The sequence below is a fragment of the Limanda limanda genome, chromosome 15 (assembly GCF_963576545.1).
Source record: "Limanda limanda chromosome 15, fLimLim1.1, whole genome shotgun sequence".
Lineage (NCBI taxonomy): Eukaryota > Metazoa > Chordata > Actinopteri > Pleuronectiformes > Pleuronectidae > Limanda > Limanda limanda.
Window position 1 is genome coordinate 4,742,039 of NC_083650.1, and position 21,780 is coordinate 4,763,818.

A 21,780-nucleotide genomic window follows, 5' to 3' on the forward strand; every position below is an offset into this window, starting at 1 on the left:
TGTGTCTTGTTGTGATCATAGTAAAGGATCAGCTGCCACCACGATCCATCATAATGATCTATAAATACATGATAAATAAAGTGAATTTATTAATTGATCATGACCCTAAATCAAATTATTTTTTTATTTTTTTATATGAATATTATTGATAAAGTTTTGAATAGTGCTGTATTATAAAGTTCAATAAAACCAAGAATAAAAAAACTCAACACTTATTACTGTATTTTGAAGAAACTGCTGCAGTTACAGGAAGTGACCAGCAGGCGTCAGTGCGAACCGCTTAGCGAATCACAGCACAGGGAGGCGCTGACGTCATTGTTGGGGTATTTTCATGATGGCGGCGGACTGAGGCTGCAGCTCCGCAGCTGAGCGCTGGTGGGATTTAATCACTCTTCTTCACCGGGAACGAGCGCTGTTCTCCCGGTGTTCTCCGGGCAACGCTGCGGCACCTCCGGCTAAAATGCTTGCCCCTTCCTCCCGGAACATCCGAACCTGCTGCTGCGGAGCTCGGCCCACCGGGCACGGGCACTCGTCGCGGGATCTCACGCCCGAGGCCGGGGCTCTGTCGACGGACTGAGCGGACATGGAGGAGACCGGAGGCGGGTCGCTTTGCTTCGATTTAACCGACGAGGCCGGAGGAGTGCGAGCGGGGCTCGGGGCTCTGACAGACCACAGCATCGCACTGCTAGCCGGTGTCAGTGGGGGTCCGGGAGCCGGGAAGGGCCATTTCTATGTGACCGGTAACGGAAGGAATGTAAACACGGACACGTCGGTACATCCGGCCCCGGTACAGAATGAGGTGATGCTGGTAGAGAAGAGCCTGACAGACCGCCTGGAAGACCGGTGTGTGGGGTCGGGGGGTGTCGGGGACCACTGCGGCCTGAACGGATTCACTGAGTCACGGTGTCAGGAGGAGCCGGCCATGGTGGCCCTGGAGGAGGGAGGAGCAGCGGGCACAGCCGCTTCCTGTCCGGCTGTGCCCGGGACTGGGGTTCCATTGGACACGGGTCTGCAGATGCTGCAGCAATCTGCGGGGGGAATCCCGGATGTAGCCGTGGGAGGAGAGGAGCCGATGGGCGGTGGTGCGGTTACCGGGGCTCAGAGGACTTGTCTTCCCATCGAGCTGCTGCCATGCCCGGGGAAGCAGCAGGGGAATTGCGCATTAGACATGTCCAACGGGATGGTGGACAGTGAGGACCCCGAGGTGGACAGAGAGGACCCCGGGGTGGGGGTGATGGACACTGAGTACCCTGGGGTGAACGGTGAGGACCCCGAGGTGGACAGTAGGGACCCCGGGCTGGACAGTGAGGACCCCGGGGTGGTGGACACTGAGGACCCCTGGGGGGTGGACATTGAGGACCCCGGGCTGGACAGTGAGGACCCCGGGGTGGTGGACACTGAGGACCCCTGGGGGGTGGACATTGAGGACCCCGGGGTGGACACCGCTTATAACCGGACAGCAGTGTGTTCCAGACCCGGTGTGTGCGACGTGGACTGCGGGGAAGTGAAATTAGCCAACGGGGGTTTACACATCAGCTCCAGAGCAACATGTGACTCTTCAGACTCAGACTGGGACAGCCATGTGGACCCGGGGACAGGGCGAGAGACTTGGGACTGCAGCGGGGACGAGGTCCCTCAGTGCCCCGGGGAGGATGCTCCTGCTGCCGCGGAGCTCCCTCCCTCCCCCGAGGTCTCCCCCACCCCAGATTCAAGTGCCAAACCCCCCTCACCCAGCCCGTCACCCCCCGGTGAACCAACCGGCGACAGCCCGCTGTCAGAGCACGAGTCCGAGGAGGACGAGGCGGGCTTCGGGGACCTGAGTCTACCCGTCAGGCCGCAGAGCCTGAGGACTAACCCCGGCCTCCCGGTGTCCCTGAGCTGCGACGCCACCCCGCTGTCCCCGGACGAGGATGGGGGCTTTTATTTTGGAGACGCCGGGTACATGGAGGAGTGCCGGGGGGCGATGGAGGCGGCGGGTCGGAGACAGAGTGCTCCGGACAAACTCCCGGACCTGAGCGACCACACGGACTGCTCGGACGGCACACTGATGCCAAAGAGGTTCGGCATCGCTGACTTCTTCACCAGGTAAATATATAGTGTCCAGACATGATGTTATTCATCCCATCACCATAAATATATAAAGAACAAAAGTTATTAGTTTTCACTGCACAACACACAGCTGCTTTCACACACCCATGAACTCCGGACATTCTCCAGAGGGGATGAATGTGAGAACGGGAATGTCTCAGTCAGATTTTCCGGACTTTATCCGAAGTTCCTTCAGCCAATAACCCAGTAAAAAGTTATGAGAATGTCTGGATGAGCTGATCGAGATTATTGGGAGATTTCACTGCCAGGGAGTTGATGAAGAAACTTAAAACACTTTGTGAAGAGCAGCCAGAACACACCAAGTCTTACTTTTATAGTGTTAAACAGAAAACAACTATTCTTACACCATGGTCTCACACAAGGTGTCTTACACACACATGGACTCACACACTTGGACTCACACAGTCACACACGTGTGCACAGTAAACTCACAGATTCTTTATTGTTTCGTGGCAGTGAGATGTTTTCAATGAAAGTGCAGAGCAGGTGTTTGAGTTGATGTTACCGAAAGTTGTGACCGTACCTGACCCGACCCCTCAGGTCCCGTCTCACCGACCGACTTTGGACGGGTATCTGACACACAATCAGACCCACCAGTGCCGTCAACACCAAGCGATATGGATTTTGGATTTGTATTTATATAGCGTTTTTCTAGTCTGATGAAGACCACTCAAAGCGCTTTACAGTACAGTTTCACATTCACCCATTCACACACACATTCATACAGTGCATCTACTTGCAGCACTTTGTTATTCTATGGGGGGCTATTGAGGGTTCAGCATCTTGCCCAAGGACACTTCGGCATGCAGATGGTTCAGACTGGGGATCGAACCGCCGACCTTCAGGTTGGAGGACGACCACTCTACCCCTCAGCCACAGCCGCCCTATTTTATATCCAATATATAAAACCACAATTTGTGTCTTATTCTAAAACAGCTGCTATCAAACCTACATGTGCTCACGAGTTGTGTATACGAAGCAGCGTCTGCGTACCACAAAAACTCAGGTGTGGAAAGTTCTCAGTTAATTAAAATATTCTTTACTCACCTGAAGGAAGGACACAACTGATATTTACACATTGACCCACAATCGCATGCCAAGCGGCTTCTCTCCCATTCCCCTAACACACTCAGGTAAAGAGAGAGCAGAGGCTGGCAGCAGTGGACCAATCACAACAGAGGAGACCAGCAGACTGTGGGTCTGACAGAGACAGGAGCTAAAAATCAAGTGTTTGAGACAGAGGCTGAAAAGAGGAGCTGCAGCGATGGAAATTCTGGAAGTGGACATGTAAACATTTTACAGTCCTAACATTAATTAAAGTGATCGATGTGAAATTGAACAGGATCTGTCTCCTTTCAGAGGACGTGATCTCTGCGACGGGACCGTTTGACTTATATTTGTCTTTTCATAGGATCTCACAGCTCCAGTCTTGAGCCTGTGTAACAGCTCACATGCTAATCACGCCCTAGTTGAGCATGTGAGCCGTCAGTGATACAGCAGGACTAAATGAGCATCGACTCTGTGCAGCCTCTTTCCTCAGGGCGTAGCCCACATTCACAGCTCCCTCTGCTTTCTGTCTCTGAAGCCGAGTCGACCATCGTGCTGATCCGTCACGTTGTTTAGCCGCCGCACACGAGAGCTGCTGCTGCGCCCGTCAGGTTCTCGGTTCCTGAAAAGATGCTATTTCAGACACGTCAGGTTTCAACAGGTGCACAAGTAAAGATTCTCATCATACATTTTACACACCATGTAATTTTACACTCTGAACACATAGCTTCTATTATTTTCTTTGCCTAAACTATTAATGAAGTATTTAAAAATGAAAAGGGGAAATTAAATGACAGAGGCAATAAATAATTGATCGTTTATAAAATAAATAGTATAGAAAGAAAAATATCTATAAATGATTAATTCTCCAGCCTTTACCTTTTATTATCAACACATGAGTATAACTTTTAAACAGTTTTTTTTTACATTAAACTGTTTCCATCTCAAACATTAAACTACTCAGTGAAAGAAATCTACACTGACGTCTTCGTCTTCTGCTCCTCTTCTTCATCATAAGATATTTGTGTTCTTCCAGTTTCACGTCCCTCACGTGTGAGAAACCTCATCAACAAGTCCACTCACTCACTGAAGTTTCAAGAACTTTTCTTGCTGTACTCTCACCTGGACTCACTCTGACATTATTCTGAGTTTTTTACCATGTGGCAGCAGGAGAAACTCCAGCAAATCTTCGGAGCAACTGACTCAGACATTTGCGTTCTTATATACAGAACCTCTTGATACTTTCAGGTGAAAATCTGTAGTTCAGTGTAGAGCTCAGGGTTGTCAGGGAGACAAAAGTGGCGACAGCGGTTGGTCGAGCGTCTGTTTATAAAGGAGAGGTCCGATTATAAGACAGAACCATGAACATGATGTCAGACTACATATCAAGAGGATTTGTTTCTTGTAAATCACTCTGACTTTAAGTCTACATGACTATGCAGTTGTAGGTTTTACAGCTGAAAGAAAATGTCGTCATCAGACTGTGTGGCTGCAGTGTCTGTGATGTCATAAATCGTAAAGTCTGTCCCTGCACCCTGAAGACATTCTTTTATGAGGAGGTAAAAAAAGGTTAAATAGAGTTAAAACATTGTCTTTTCCTGAGAGTATTTTATAATTCAGTACAGAGAGATGTTCACAGCCTGAGGGGCAGATCTTTCTCTGTTTGTCTACAGAGAAAATCCTGTCCGACTGGCAGGTGGAGTAAAATCTGTGTTTTTTAAATCTCCGTCAGTGTGAGCCAGGTTTTGGACTCGGGCCTCAAAGGCGTTTTAGAGGATATCCAGACAGACGGAGCAGTGCTGGAAAATGTCCACGCTGGCTGTTTGTTTCACAGCGTAGCTGAGGGCAGGACGGGGAGGATCAAGTAGAAGCAGGAATGTTTCTTTATTTAAATGAACCACTCGCTGCCTGAAGACTGTTTCTCTGACAGACGTCTGTTTGTGTTGTGTTTAACGTTTTTGACCTTTTCATGGTTCAATTTATCCTCCTGTAAAATCAGGGAGATTACAAGAACCAGCTCACAACCTATGTTTCAAATTAGTGAAATAATAAGAATGATGGATTTTGTTTATTAAAAGATTAACTTCACAATTCACTCGCCATCCTCTGCTGTGATTCGTGAACTGAACCTCGTTTGACTTGGAGAGAAGTAGTTACAGACATTGGGTGAAAACTATCGGCTACATGTTCATCTTCTCTCTCACTCATGCAGCAAGTGAAACAACAAACCAGAAATAAAAAGAGGAAGTTGTTTTCTCCATGTTTCGTCACTGTGGTCTGGTCTCACCACGGCTGCTCTCTGACTCTGGGAAGCTTTGGTGAAACTGTGGTTTAAACAAAAAAAAAACATGAAATAAAAAACGGAGCCCTGCGAGGTTTCAGCTTCATCTTCTGCAAATTAACAAATACACAAATCTTTATTGAAGAAGACGAGGAGCTGACAGTGCTGGTGAGTCAGATACAACAGGTCAGGTCGTCTCGATTCAAACAAGAGAGAAATAAAACACAAAGCTTCACAATGTGTTGGTTTCATCAAACTGTGCCTGGGATGAAAAGAATCCTTGTTCTCTGCCGACACCTGAGCAGCACCTGTAGCTGTGTGTGTGTGTGTGGTTGCTTCACACTTCCTCTCTCTCCTTCCTCTCCCTCCTTCCCTTTGTCTCCTCCTCCTCAGACTGTCGACCTGGCAGCTTCTTTCTTTCCCCTCCGTCGTCATCATCTGCAGAATCTGCTGCAGTTGCACGATTGTGGTCAGAATGATGATGAGGGTGAATTTACCTCATTACTTCTCCTAGTGTTTTTCGCTGGATTTTCTCCTGAGTTCGTTTGAGGAACTGAAACCGTTTATCTGCAGCATCTGGCATCAGCAACTTTAAGGTTTAGAGGAAAACAGCTGTTCATCGTAAACCATGGAAACAGATTTACAAAAACAATTCCAGCTTTGGTCTAGTCCAGAGAATCTTTTTTCGAGAAAGTAAATACATTTAAACACCATTTCACCCACTTTAGTGTGAGCCCATCATCACAAATCCTGAGTCTTTCTTCTCATTTCCCTTTTAGGAGCCTATTTTCTAGGAAATCCAAAGAGCCGAAGGCACTGACCCATAATGCAGCAGGATGGCGACTGTTTGGCAAGACAGGACCCCGAGGGGCGGATCCAACTAAAGACCAAGCCTCCACAGTGGCCAATCAGCAGGTTGGTTCTTCACCTCCTCATCATCTTGCTGATTCACTCCTCCTCTTAAACCCTCTGGTGTTGATAATTGTCCAGAGCATCGTTACATGTTTTAGGAGACTTCAAAATAGAAATAAATCTGTATTTCCTGAACCAGCTCTCGCCCTGTGAGAGCCTCCATGTTGAGTTAGTGGTTCTGTAAACAGCTGAATATAAAGTGCAGGTGAAGATGACTGACGTGTGATTGGTCCGACCGTTGAGTTGTGTTTGTCTGTACCAATCTTCAGAGGCTGCGATAAGTAACGCTGTCAGCTTGTGTCTGTTTACATACAACCGCTGGAGTAAGACTGTAAAATATATTGTGTGTGTGTGTGTGTGTGTGTGTGTGTGTGTGTGTGTGTGTGTGTGTGTGTGTGTGTGTGTGTGTGTGTGTGTGTGTGTGTGTGTGTGTGTGTGTGTGTGTGTGTGTGTGTGTGTGTGTGTGTGTGTGTGTGTGTGTGTGTGTGTGATCATCTGTCTCTCCAGCTGCAGACTGTGGGAGGAATTTGCCTAGCATACACAATTTACCCCTGTAAGTCCCACTTGTTGTGTTGTATAAGGCTCCGACATACGCACACACAGCAGTTCATCTTCCAACTAGAGCAGGTGCCATCCTGGACACACACACACACGTTCTGGCTGAATTTAATTAAACTACGTTTGATTTTCACATCAGTGAAACCTGTCAGGCAGCAGCTGTGTCCCTTTCGTCTCATCCATTAGTGGCACGTTCCCACTTTGCTAAAGTGCCTTTGAGCAAGATGCCAAATCTCAGCTGTCCTTGCTGTTGTTGTGCATCTGACCTTTCGGAGGATGCAGGCCCGGCAACGCTAACAGCAAAAGCATTTGACAGCCTCCAGCCTCAGCGCTCGCTCTGCTCACATGACAGCTGCCAGATTCAGATGATTCATCAGGGAAAGGAGTGAACCACATGTGGTTTGGCTTCAGCTGGTTGACACGTCAGATACACAACTGAGGAGGAGAAAGGAGGGGGAGGAGAAGAGGAGGAGGGAGAGGAGGAGGAATGACTGACGTCATCTAATGTGATCATCTGCAGTAATCTTCATCATCAGTGATCAACAGGCTTTTGTTGTGGCCTGAAGTCTGCGTCTTTACACCTGTGTACATGGACAATTTATTAAAAAAAAGACCATTAGCCCCAGTTCAAAGTGCAGCTGACACAACAGACCAGATGAAGAGGAACCTTTTTGATCCACTCAGGTATCAAACATAGACATGAAAGCAGCGCTATTTATGAAAATATTGATGTTTGCCGTTGATTGAAACGTGGAGCAGTAACTCGTCAAAGTCTGAAGCTCCCTGGTCTCGTGTCGGCAGCTGTGATGATTCTCTTCAGTTTGTTTACAGTACGAGACATAACTGCTTGAGCTATTTAATGTAACTGTTTAAATTCAGTTCCAAACTGTTATTAAAAAGTTCAGTTGTTCCATTATGATTTTTAAAAAGCAGCAGTTAAATAATGTTGGTGGACATCTCCATGGATACGGTGACCTTTATACTTGACTTATATAATAACTATAATACAATGTAGTTCTGTATCACAGAGTGTTTTTATATGTTAGGAAGCAGCTTTCATGATAGAGTTTTTTTCTGAAATCTCTGGATCAGTCACATGATTTCATACATGAGGCTGAACTCCCAGTGAAGCTGTCAGAGTCTGAGGGAAGTCGTCGCCCTCTGCTGGCGACGCTCAGACCTCTGTTTATAAAGGGCTTGTTGTCTTGTTGACCCACAGCTGCTCTGTTCCTGTGAATGAACTGTTTGTTGTGCAGGACACACACACACACACACACACACACACACACACACACACACACACACACACACACACACACACACACACACACACACACACACACACACACACACACACACACACACACACACACACACTGCAGTGCCTCGACCGTTAGACTCACATACACGGACACAAGTCTTGACATTCATTAAGCGGCAGCCACATCTTTTGTAATGTACATTTGGACACACACAAAATGAGAGACACACAAACACACACCTGTATTTGTCAGCTTTGATGGTGCAAGTGTGAGTACACACACACACACACACACACACACAGATGGAGCTCTCTTCAGACTCCAACTGTCGACGTCCAACAAGGGTTCTGATTGTGTGTGTGTGGGGGGAGTGTTAAATTATTTTAACTACACAAAAACTAATCTCACGGTCTGTTCAGTAGTTATCAATCCTTTTGAACGTTTAACACAATCTACAGATATATTTCATCCAGGTGTTGTTGCATTGCAGATGTTTGATCTTCCATTTTTCTGATTTTTCGTGCTCATTGACATTTTTATCAAGAATTTCTTGATTTTGAGGAATTTGAATGAAAACAATGTTCAGTCACTGCTCTGTAAGAAGCACTGAGAGACTTGGAGACAATTTTTTTCTGAACTGTAGTCTCCACAGGAGGAGGAAGAGGATGAGGAGGAAGATGAGGAGTTGAAAGACTCAGATGTGTCTCCGTGTCGGGAGCGCCCCCCAGCTGCAGGGAGGAGGAAGAACCTGGAGTTTGAGCCTCTCTCCACCACAGCTCTCATCCTGGAGGATCGACCAGCGTGAGTAACAGTTGTGATCGTCTTAACAGTCGCTTAGCAACAGTGAGCATCTGGTGAGAGACGCAGGAGGAAGACGAGAACACACAGAAAGAGAGAAGGAGTCCCCAGGGCTGAACCTGTTAACTGAAACTGCTTATCTGTCCATCCATCCATCTTTCCTTCCGTTCATCCATCCGTCCATTCGTCCGTCTGATTCTCTTTCTCTCTCCCTCAGGAACCTTCCGGCCAAATCTGAAGAGGAAACTCAGCGACACAAACTGGAATATGAGGAGATGGTTGCAGGAGCAAAGAGGAGAGGTACACATACACACGGGCTGAAATGTCCTCAGCGCAGTGGTTTAAAACTAAAACTGGTCCCCACGAAGACAGATGTTCAGTGTGAGTGTGTGTGTGTGTCCTTCGCTCAGAGTTGAAAGAAGCGCAGAGGAAGAAGCGTCAGATGAAGGAGAGACACCGGCAGGAGGACATCATCTCCAACGCCATGGTCATCTGGAACACTGAGATCCTCCCTCACTGGGACACCATGTACGTCCGCTCTGCTCCGTGTGTGTGTGTTTAATACAGTTTATGTGTATATTTAGCTCACTCTGTGTTTGTGTGTGTGTAGGAAGGGGACGAGGCGGGTGAGAGACCTGTGGTGGCAGGGACTTCCTCCCAGCGTCAGAGGTCGAGTTTGGAATCTCGCCATCGGCAACGAGCTCAACATCACGGCAGGTACGATCTGACACACTCACACAATCTTTTATTCACTCTCACTTGATTAATCTGCTGCTGAAAATAGCTCCAACAAATGAAGTTTCCTCCAGTTGGGTCACAGAGCCTGTTTGAAATGAAACGATGTCTTTGTGAGGTGTTTTAAAAAGATGTTACGATCCAGCCTTGATCCTGGTTTGACGTGTTTTTCTGTTTTGGTGCAGAGCTGTACGAGATCTTTCTGTCCAGAGCCAAAGAGAAGTGGAGGAGCTACAGCGAGACCAGCTCAGTGAACGACAACGAGAGTGGTAGGGCGCGGCCGCGGCGTGAAACGAGTCTCTGCTGCTGTCAAACAAACGGAACTGAAAACTAAACCTTTCAATGTGTGTGTGTGTTTGTGTGTGTGTGTGTCTCTGGCAGATGGAGGAGCGTCTCTGGCCGACAGAGAGTCCAGTCTTGACCTCATCAAACTGGACATTTCCAGAACCTTCCCGTCTCTCTTCATCTTCCAGAAGGTAACGCATCTGCTCTTGAGTTTCTGTCACCGTGACAACAATCTGTCGGCTGTCACTTCTAAAAAGGTTGAGGGTGAAGTGACAATATTCCAGAAAAAAAAACACTGACACCAGTAGTTATCCCTCCCTATTATTAAGATGAAACGTCAGAGTTTTGTAAATCAGGAAGTGAAGTTTTGATGTTTGAGGTTTCACAGGAGACAAAGTAAAACTTCAGGTAATTGTGACGTCGCTAATTGATGCGTTTAGGACAATGATGCGATCTCATCACTTCCTCTCTCCTCTCTCTTCTCTCCTCTCTCCTCCCTCCTCTCTCCTCAGGGCGGTCCGTACCACGACCTCCTCCACAGTGTTCTCGGAGCTTACACTTGTTACAGGCCCGACATCGGCTACGTGAGTTTGATTTTCCTCCTCCCCCTCAGAGTAATGATATTCGATGATGAACAGACTCAGGGGCATCGCAACAGCGGCGGTAAAGAGGGCAATTGTTTGGGACCCTGAGCTGAGAGGGTTCATCCACATGAACGAGTCCCCATGTCACTAACCTTCTGCTAAAAGCTTCCTATCTTTAGAGGTTTGATTGGAATCTAGAATGTTTAAATGCATGTGCCTCTTAAAGTGGATTGTGGGAATTGTGTGTGTATTTTAAAGCTGAAACATTAAATGAAACCGATGAAACAAAAACGCGTATGTGACGTCTGTGTTTGTGTGTTTGCAGGTTCAGGGGATGTCGTTCATCGCTGCTGTTCTGATCCTGAACCTGGAGGAGGCCGAGGCCTTCATCACCTTCGCCAACTTGCTCAATAAACCCTGTCAGATGGCGTTCTTCAGGGTCGACCACGAACTGGTACGTCCATCTTCACCTTACTTGTCTTCCTCGTCTGTTTTATCTGTCGTCTGATCTTTGTTTTTCGCCTCCTTTTCTTCCCTTTGTCAGATGTTGAAATACTTTGCAGCCTTTGAGATTTTCTTTGAGGAGAATCTTCCTCGTCTCTTCAGCCACTTCCAGTCGAACAGCCTGACCCCTGACCTCTATCTCATCGACTGGTGAGTTTGCTGTCTTCCACTGAGCAGCTAATGATATCATTCTGATTCCTCATTCAGAGCAACAGTCAACACCTGAGTAATCTAAAGTGTCCGTCTGTGCAGGATCTTCACGCTGTACAGTAAGTCCCTCCCCCTGGACGTGGCGTGTCGGGTGTGGGACGTCTTCTGTCGGGACGGGGAGGAGAGCTTGTTTCGGACGGGCCTGGGTATCCTGCGTCTGTTCGAGGAAGTCCTGCTGCAGATGGACTTCATCCACATCGCTCAGTTCCTCACGCGCCTCCCGGACGACCTGCAGTCGCACACGCTCTTCGTCGCAATGGCCAACACGCACATGATCAGCAGAAACCGCCGCTGGGCTCAGGTCCGTTGCTGCGGAAGAGGAAGAGTTTTCTCTTCACTTTACATTTCTAGAAAGATGTTAAATTAAATCAGATGATATTTTATGTTCTGATTCACAAGGGACTCAAATGACATTTTAATTTGTTCTGTTTTGTTACAGGTGTTTTCTGCTTTGACGAAGGAAGGAATCAAAGAGGTGGATAAGAACACCAGCCCGGCGTTGAGAAGTTAACTGCTGATGCCGAGCGCTGCTGTGGAGGAGGACGGATCTGGCGTCAGGCGGCCGGGAACTTCAGAGGTGAATGTGAGCTCGTCCTGTCGGCACTGAAGCGAACACCTGAGGCTGCGTGGCTTCAAGCTAAACTCTTCACTCCCAAGCTCGAAGCAAACACCAGGCTGAGGTCAGAGGAACCGTCAGCTTGAGCCTCCAAGTCGGTGAAGGACGAACGACCCCCCCCCGGGAGTCTGCGCAGGGACCAGAGCGGTCGGTCAAACCTACACAGCCACTGTCAGTATTTCACGTAGAGATTTAGTTTTGATGAAGCAGCAGCGTCATGGTTCACCAGCGTATCAAAGATGGAAAAATCAAACATACTTTCAGCCGCTGGCCGGGTGCAAACACTTGATCCTGGCCTTTGATTGGTTTTTGGTGATCCTGTCCCCCCCCGTGTCGGGACGTCAACGCCACTAAGAGCGAGTATTTCTCCGTGTGTAATTCTCAGCCTCCAGCTCTAATGTTTCGGTGCTAATCAATTTCTGAAGGCTTTGACTCGTCTGTGGTTTAATAATTAACTTCGGTCTTCGTGTTTTTTTTAAAATCTCGCACTGTTGTTTCATTTGCTGCTTTTTCAGCTCGAACCAGACGATTGATAAGGCTCCAACTTTAAACTGTAACCTTTTAAACTTAAAATCTCTTGACATTTAGAAAATAACATGGTAAGAATCTTAAAGACATTGTGTACAACGTAGATTTTCCAAATCATAAGTCAGAATACGTTGAATCATTGATCCTCATTGAGTAAAAAACTAATATAATAACATATTCTGTTTTTACAGGACAGTAATTATTCAACTGATTTCAGCAACTATTTCCTCTTTGTATTTAATCTGAAATTTGAAATAATCTCCAGAATCTAAAAAACTCTGATGATGCCTTTCATTTTTTAATTTAAAATTTGGTGGAACAACTTTGAATGTAGGATGACGCAGTTTACAATTAGTGTTCAATTAAGATTTTCTGTCAGGAAACTTTATACCTGCAGCACCGACGCGTCATCGTGAACGTTCATCATGTGACTCATCATTGATTGTTAAAATAGTTTTATTTGTTGTTCGAGTTTGTGTGGCATTGAGTCGTATGGACACACAAAGGTTAGCGTTAAAACAGGTTTTTACAAAAATAATAACCACGTCAACAACGATCAATGCTAGAAACTCAGCAATTTATCCAAATCTTTATCTTTCACACAGGACTGTTTTTAACACTCCTCTGATTTAAACACTATTAAATATAAACCTCAGCACCAGTTCATCCCAAACTCTACACACACACACACACACACAAACACACAAACACACACACACACACACACACACACACACACACACACACACACACACACACACACACACACACACACACACACACACTTCGATGATAACGACCAGATTCTTCCTTAATTTAATAATGTCAAACCAGAAGGAAGAACAGAAACACACACTCACGTCGTAAAGATTAAAACATGTGTCACTGCTGTCATGTAAAATCATCTTTTAATATTTCAGCTACAAAATCTTTATCTCTCCGACGTCTCCCTCGCCTTGTTTTCTGCTCTTACACTAAATCACTCCACCAATACGACTCAGCTGTTGTTGTTGTACATCAGCCAATCAGAAGCCAGGTCTTGACACTGAAACCATGACAACGTGGTTGACGGACGTCACATGATCTCTGACATCACACTAACTCTCAGCAGCGCACGCTTGTTTTTTCAAAAGTGTTAATGAAGCACTTTACAATAAAAAGACTGGAGATGAAGTTTGAATATGAATTAAAAAAGTAATAGTTTCCACTACGAGTCTGTGACAGATCATCGGATAAAGATAGAAAAACTTTCTGATTCTCTTCATCTCGAAGACTCAGGAAACGGAAACGATGGTCGTGAGGTTTCAGGTGCAACGTTCCTCTGCTCACCAACACTCAGACTAACAACTGATGTTTTACAGGTCAAATACTTCTTTTGCTTGTGAGATCATTCCTCCTTTCACTCATGTCAGAGTCATTTAGCAGCATTTCAAAACTGAACCGGTTTGTCTGGATTTTTGTCGTCAGGTAGATTCATTAAAAAAAAACACTCAACTGTTTAGAAGACTCGGTAACATTCCACATGAAATGCAGTCATTCACAGAAAAACAACAGATTAAATGTTTCTGATAATAATTCGTATTTAATTGATATGCAATATAAATAAACACAGTAAGAAAGGATCCTCACTCATTCTAAACATGACGGGGAAACATCCGCTGTCGTCGGTGAGGTTTAAAACAACGTGAATCTCAAAACCCGGACGTGTTGAAGGTAAAAGACGCTGATTATTTGTTGTGTTTGTCCTCAAACTCATTTGGAAAATACAATATGTGCAATATGGTTTAGATTGAGATGAATAATCCAGAAACCTGAGCAGCGTTGCCTCTTCTCGCTTCACTCCAGATTATCGATGAAACACTCAAAGAGCCGCAGAGCGAGGATGACTTTAATAATGTGAGATTATTTCTTTCCTTCCACATGTTCCAAACATTCATTTTATTTAAGTTTTATCATTTGTGTTTTATACTTCCATGTAAATTCATTTACCTTTTTTCTGTTGAAGTGTGCTATTGTTTTTCTTGTTAAATTTCAATGTACATTTTTATTCGCAATGCCTTACAGGTGATGTAAATAAACTGTAAAAATGTTCTTTCTTTTCATATAATGGCCACTAGTTAAATGTGTAAATAAATATCTTAGCAAACGGAATATTGTTGTGTTATGTTTTTTTCTTTTCATTTAATGTGAGGAGGAAACTGCTCACATCTGCTGCAAATTTAACATTTTTCTTAATTGTTTGTGACAGGAAATTAACATTAAAGTGGGTTTCTTTATAAAAAAATTTAATTGAGCTGTAGAGATCAAAATAAAAGGATGAAAAAACGAGCAGGGGAGAAAGTGGAGGAAAAGAATATTGTTATTATCGGAAGATGTTATTTATCAGGGTCACACTTTAAGACATGTAAGTGACAGATGTAAAAGTAACTAGATATATTAATATTTTATTAATAACTTCATCATTATTGTTGATGTATTGTAAATATGAATCATAGAAAATACTTCAGTACCTCAAAAGTATATTTGTACCATACTTGAGTAAATGCACTTGCCACGTCTGACCAGCAGGAGGACATCTGATTCAGTGGCATGTGTCATGTACACATTAGACCACGAGGTGGCATGCTATGATCAGTTTTATCACGGACACTTGGTTTTCACTGATCATTTATGAAACGTGAAAATATGTTTAAAACCATGAATATGAGAAATGCCTTTGATTCAAAACACCATGTTCTCTGGGAGATTAATAATTTCATATAATTTATAATTTATCTAATATCTTTTATTTTTATTTTAGCGACATTTAGCAACAACACAGGCCTGGAGCTGCTCTCACGAAGCATCATGGGAAATATAGTCAAACAATAATATTGACAGATTATTGACAGAAAACAACTTTTTGGTTTTTGTTTTTCAGACACAATTATTTAAAAAAGAAAGATTCTCATAGAAGATTCTTTCAAAAGAAATATTGTATTTTCATCTTCCCTTTCAGCTGTGAAACTTCTAACATGGACGCTCGATCGCAGTCACTTGTCGATGCTTCTTTCTGGTTTCGTGTCAGTTTCACGTCTCAGATCAGATGGAATCAGTTTCCAGAAGGAACCAGATTCAAAGCGTGTGTGAAGATCTGGTCTGTGCAGCTTCAGCAGCAGATGAACCTCAGTCAGGGAGCTCAGGTATTTCCGAGGCCTGCGGTGGAGGAGAGGCGAGGCCGCGAGGGGCCTCCCGCCGCCTCCGAGCGAGGGGAAGAATCCGTGGAGGTATTTGGAGCCAGTCTGGGGGCTTTCCTGTGGAGGTGGGGGCTGCAGGGGAAGAAGGAGGCTGGTGCCCCGGGGGCCTCTGGGATACCACAGCGGGAGGTGAGGAGGCCGAGGTCACAGGAGGCGGCGTGGAGGAGAATGGACGAGTGTTTAAAGAGGAGGAAGAAAACACCAGCAGCAACACAATGGAAATATCATTTAAATTACGTAAAAGTTCAAATTAATTAAATATCGATCAGCTGCTGATGGACGATTTCACACAGGAAATAAACATTAAGAAAAAAAGCTTTGAGTTTACTTGATTAAATGATGGTAAACTGTCACTGAATCAAAGGATTTAAAAACCAACTGGATGTTTATAAATGAATTAGTTTAATTCAGTGATTTTATAACTTCACCTTAATTTAGGCTATTGAGGCCAAATGTTGCCAAAACATTATCAATGGATTAAAGTCTTATCGTCAGTCTTGCTTCTGTTTTTTGAAAATCTTAAATCTTTGGGGAAACTGGAAAAAAGTCTATATTTACAAATTTTACATCAAATTTTCTAATTTTCTTTCACTGTCTAATATTTTAACTAATTGTATAAAGCTTCATATGTAATATGTGATTACAAAATGGTAAATATAAGTATATTAAAATGAAGTAAATAATGAATATTAAATACACTGTGTGTGTATTTAATATATACAGTTAAATGTTGTACAGCAAGTTTCTGCATTTATTCATAAATTTATTAAAATTATTAAAAAGTTCATTTCGAGAAGGTAAATAATCTAAATAGAAAATAATTTGATCGTTAAAAAAGCTGAAACCTTGATATTGAGACATCACTGGTGGTTGTGGTCACAGGTGCTGGCATCAGGGTTTTAGTAAAGCCAAATAAAATAAATGTCACATTTAGGCTCCTCACATTAAAGTTAATTATTTTTGTTTTTTTTCTGCAGATTCCCGTGTTTCTAATCATTAATCCTGGAAATAAATGGTCTCATGGTTGATTTAATTTAAAATATTAACGTGTAACTACAACAACAACTTTTTGCTGGTTTACTCAGAAAGAAATTGTAACATAAAGAACCTTTAACCAACAGTTTTACGATAAATACTTAGAAATATCTAGTTCTATATAAACTGGCAAAATGAAACCTAATCATTTAAAGCCAATCATGTCAATTATTTCCATTTTATTGATTAAAATGATGAGAAATCAAAAAATAAACAGAATGATTTTTAAAAACCTTCATCACGTCCCTGGTATTTAACCAGATTCATCTTTTCTGTTTTTTTATGCCCTCGATGCCTCGAGAAGTTTGAATGATGAAAATAAATATTGACGTCCTCATTCATTTCAGTGGAGAGGGAAAGAAAAGAGGGAGTAATCGGAGGTGAGAGAGGAGGACGGAGGTGAAGATGAAGGGTCAACACCCTGTTTCCTGTCCTCTGGGACGTCTGATCACTCATCTCTCCTCCTGCACTCTTTCATCTCTCCCTTCGCTCTCTCCCTCTTCCTCCTCTCATCACTCCATCACCACAGGCTGTTTGCTTTCAGTCCACGGTGACCTGCGGAGGACCAGCCCACCGCCGTCACCACGACAACCGCACCGTGTGATTGGCAGGTAGAAAATGGTCACCTGTCAGCGAGCGGCGAGGACACTTGAAATAGAGCTCGTGGGACTGTACGTTAAATATTAACCACAAATTAGAAGAATTATGAGCCACGAATGTTACTTAAATTAAATTATTTTGAATAATTAGTTCAAGTTGTAGAAACCTGCTGAAACAAAACTTCAGGGAAGAAAAAAACTACAACTCAAGATTCAAAGTTGAATCATCAAGTGTTTCACTGATGAACATTTGTTGGAAAAGTTTTGTCTGAAGTTAGAAAACTTTGAGTTATATAAAAATATACATATATACGTATATATGCTCTGATATATCAGCATATATATAATTAACAGCTTCCAGAAATCCACATTGTTTGGTCTCTTGTTATTTAACTTTGTGTTTAATGTTATTTATTAACATGTCTAAATCCCATCTTCACAAAACTCTCACTTTGTGTTTTTTGAGACTTTAAAATTATGCTTGGAAACATTTAACTTAAACAATTAATTTACCCGATGAGACTTTTTTTTACAGGACAGAAAATGGTCTCGAACAAAGTTGATTAATTTAAAATCTGAAGGTTTACTCTCTGACCCGGGACGTCCCACCTGTGGAAATCCTCTGACCTCCAGCGGCGGCAGAAAACTCACCCGAGCTGCTTTCCCATTAGGTCAGTGGTCGCCCCCAGAGGCCAATTCTCTTTAGCTCCCCTTTCACTCCCCGCACAGCGAATACCACCGGGTCAGACGGAGGGAAAGCCGCTAGGCGCCGAGTTGCAATTAGATGCTCCATTATATAAAGGCATATTCAGATAACAGGGGCACCAATGAGGTCAGTACGTGCCTTTTGTTGTGGGATTAATGAGATTTTTAATAAAACAAAAAAATGCCTCCTTCCTTATTGTAATGACCTAATGAGTGTGCCGGTGGCGCCGGGCCATGTTGGTGGGAAAGTCCCGCGGTCGGACCCGTCCCTCGGTGCCACCCCCCCACCCCACTCCACTTCATCCCTCCATCCTTTCCTTGCACCTGCATCCCCCCCCAGTGCCGCCCCGTGCTTTCCGGACCCCCCCCTCCAGTGTTTGTATTCAAAGCGAGGAACCAAACGAGTGTTTAATTACCATAAAATGCTATCGGCATTTAGCCCTCTGACACAATGAATGGCAACATAGAGCTCATTGAGGTTATCAACAAGGGGACCACTGGTCAATTGGGTCATTGATTTGGATTGTTTGACAGACCCGGAGCCAAGGCCGTAGGAGCAAGCAAAGTTCAAAAATCCCCCTCAGTTGAATTGAGAAGTTTGTCACAGAATCTGTTGGAAGGGGCTGTCAGGAGCGATTAGGGGGCATGAAAGGCCTCAGCGATCAAACAGGGCCTGTCCCAACGCTGCACATTTAATTAGAATTTGCATGTCTTTGTCCCTGACCCTTCAGCAGGCATGATCTGATTACAAGGGTGAACAGTTAGCACCGGGGGAACGGGGAACTCGCAGCGAACCACCGCACTTATTTATCTTAACGAAACCCGTCGGCTTTTCAAGACCACAACAGGTCCTCGGCCTCGCTGCGTCTCCGCTGCGACCGCACGACGAAGGAGGTCGGACGGAGCCGCTCGCTCAGACGCCGAAGTTCAAGTTCCGCTGCTCACGTTCCATTTTCCTGCTGCTTGGTTTTCATCTCCCACTGAATTGTGGGAGTTTGGGATTGGGGGGGGGGGGGTCGGTTGCTGAGGCGCTCGCTGGCTCATTAATTGGGAGGCACAGCGACCTTTGACCCCAATGATGCAGGGTGACAGGGCAAACGACGAGAGGCGATTGGCTGGCAGCTTCAGCGGTTGAACGTGCCACCAGTGGTGTTCCAGAGTGGAAAAGGGCACGAGGAACAAAACACGGCTCCACTCTTTCTTTTCTTTCTTCTCTCGTTTCTTTGTTCTTCTCCATTTTACCTGTCGCGGCTTTTTCTCATCTTTTCTTTCGTATTTAGTTTTTTTTACCCGAAGTTGAAAATTAAATAATTATAATGGGGATTGTTTTTTTTAAATAACAAATTTGATTTAATCTTAACCTTGAGAATCTAATTTGTAATTTTTTTTATATTCAAATAAAATATTATTTGCAGTTATATTTGAATTGAAAGATATAAATTGAACGCATATTATAAAGAAAGTAATTAATTTATTTCATCATGGAAAAACTCAGCGTGAAAACTGCATCAGGAGCAAATCTGAACAATCTTATAAGAAATAAAACAAATCAAAATAAAGACATTTGTTTTTAAATTTTCAAGGATCTAGAAATAAATTCTGTATTTTTCGAGTTAAAATAAATTTGATTTTCATTTGTATTTTAACAAGAAAAAAAACTTAAATATTTTCTGTTTGTTTATCAAAATTAAACGTTATTTTATATTATACTTTTTTTATTGTGACATTACTCTTCTATACAAATGTCAGTTTGAATTTGATTTGTTATTGAATCAGAATTAATTAATGGAAATTGTGTCAATAAATATAAATTAATAAAGTTGTGATAATTATCATTTGTGACAAAAACAACAACAATAATAATAATAATAATTATTATTATTATAATAAATATTAGATTTAGATTCGGATACTTCTTAATAATAGTAATCATTTGGTTTGAATTTTTTTTTGTCATTAGTTCATCTTCAGCATTTGAAACTTTTCAGTTTGTTATTCTTCAACACTTGTATTTACGGTTTTATTTTGTTTAATAAAATCCAGAAAAAAATCCTTTAATTGTCACACTAATGAATCTGTGACAGTAAAACTGATTTGATGAGATCTGAAGGTTTCATGCGTTTGGACAGGAACAGGCCTGTGAGTGTGTGTGAGTGTGTGTGTTTGTGTGTGTGTGAGAATCGGAGGTCGTTAGTGTGTGTTTGCATGTCGTCTCCTCTCTCGTCTTTGTTAAAATGTCTCCAGTGTGTCTGGGATGGAGACACGCACTCCGTCCTGCTCCCACATCTCTTCACCTCCTCCTCTTTTCTCTTCATCCGGCTTCTCTCCTCTTTTCTTTGCGTCCACTCCTCTTTTTTTCATTCTTTAACTTCTCCTCTTCCACTTTCTCTTCATCGGCTTTTTTCTGGCTCTTGTCTCTGACTTCACATCTGATTCCTTTGCTTTATGGTTTTACGTTCATCAGCATCTCTGACCAATCAGACGTCCGAGCTGTGTCCATGCAGCTGATATCATTTTACACAGAGGACATAAAACTGGATTCTACATTTAAAATTGTTTACAGTAACGTCTTCAGCTGCTTTCGTCCTTTTTAGTTCACAGTTCTGACATCAGCTGAGGTCTAATTGGTCAAAGTTTGATCAACTGAGGAAACCATGGTCATCCAGAAACTCCCTGAAGGTCTCACGTCTAACGCTGGATTATGGGAAGTTGAATAAACTGGTTTTTGAACGTTTGTCTGTGAGTTCTTGAAAACCTAATTTGACCTTTTTTAAACAGAATGATCAGGAACACACAGGTTTATAAATGTGGGTAAAACAGGTAATTGACTCCTTTTAGAAGCAGAGTCTCTGTTTCTGTTGAATTCAAGGTCACAACGTACTGGGAACTGAGGCGCTCTCTCACCGCGCTGTCTAAGTGGTGACGTCGCACCAGACAACTGAGTCTAGACTGCCAACATACAGAAGAAGAAGAACTGAGAGCGTTCTTCAGGGTGTCATGTTTCACCACTGCCCATCAGAGCTAATACAAATCTGTGTCTATTCACATTAGAGACTAAATTGTTTTTTGGGCGTGGGAAAAGAGGCTCAACAGTGTCAAATGATGTTATTTTATCCATATTTAAAAAAACATTGCTCCATCCGCTGTTTTCAGACCTGCACTGAAGTCTGGACATGTTCCTAAAATGTTCTGGTGGTTCTGTATGTGGGAACACAAATGTCCGAGTCAGGTGCGGTGGACATTTTCAGGCTCTCTAAGGTTTCTAAGTTTTTTCTTCCCGTTGAGGATACGGGACGGACGTGAAACTGGAAGAATACGAATATCTCAGGATGAAGAAGAGGAACCACACAATTAGAAGACAAAGACTTGGAAAGACGAGGAGGTTCCAGAGCTTTTGGTGATGAGGGCCTACGCCGGTGTGGATGAGCTGTAAACAACAACACTGATCTGTCCACAGCTGAATTTATACGTCATGTCCTGCCTATTTTATTTCTCCACTCGTTCATCCACTTCCTCTTTGGTTCTTCATCAGCTAATGTCCTTGTTTTGCTGATCATTCACGATCATTAACTTTCAGAACCAAACTTTGGAGAACTTCCAAACGCGTTGGCGTTCATATTTACGTGTTTCTTTGCGCCATGCGTTGTAGCAACTCCCTATGCGTCACGCTGCAGTCGACCTTTGTGTTCAGACAGTTTGGCTCCATGTTCCTCTGGAGCTTCTCATTGTCGGCTCCTCTTCGCTCTGATGTTAAAAAACTGACGCAGGCGCTTACG

The 21,780-nt window shown here is 43.7% G+C and overlaps 1 protein-coding gene across 2 annotated transcripts; it reads left to right on the forward strand.

The window, feature by feature from the left end:
- Positions 1–341: 341 nt before the first annotated feature.
- Positions 342–13,135, forward strand: tbc1d12a (TBC1 domain family, member 12a). Of its 2 annotated transcripts, none has more exons than XM_061087872.1 (13): positions 342–2,085; positions 6,217–6,352; positions 8,813–8,970; positions 9,185–9,267; positions 9,378–9,495; positions 9,578–9,684; positions 9,888–9,971; positions 10,084–10,178; positions 10,500–10,571; positions 10,897–11,025; positions 11,116–11,225; positions 11,328–11,586; positions 11,725–13,135. In XM_061087872.1, the coding sequence occupies exons 1-13, from the start codon at positions 584–586 to the stop codon at positions 11,794–11,796; spliced, it is 2,925 nt and encodes a 974-aa protein (XP_060943855.1). In that variant the 5' UTR covers positions 342–583; the 3' UTR covers positions 11,797–13,135. The 2 variants fall into 2 exon arrangements, with proteins under 2 accessions (XP_060943855.1, XP_060943856.1); XM_061087873.1 differs by having other exon boundaries at positions 8,822–8,970.
- Positions 13,136–21,780: the final 8,645 nt, after the last annotated feature.

What these genes read in the sequence shown, in the direction of transcription:
- tbc1d12a (XM_061087872.1), top strand. Translation starts at nt 584, where the DNA reads ATGGAGGAGACCGGAGGCGGGTCGCTTTGCTTCGATTTAACCGACGAG. An exon ending in CTCCCTCACTGGGACACCAT is followed by an intron (nt 9,496 to 9,577) that starts GTACGTCCGCTC and finishes GTGTGTGTGTAG; the next exon opens with GAAGGGGACGAGGCGGGTGA. An exon ending in ACAGGCCCGACATCGGCTAC is followed by an intron (nt 10,572 to 10,896) that starts GTGAGTTTGATT and finishes GTGTGTTTGCAG; the next exon opens with GTTCAGGGGATGTCGTTCAT.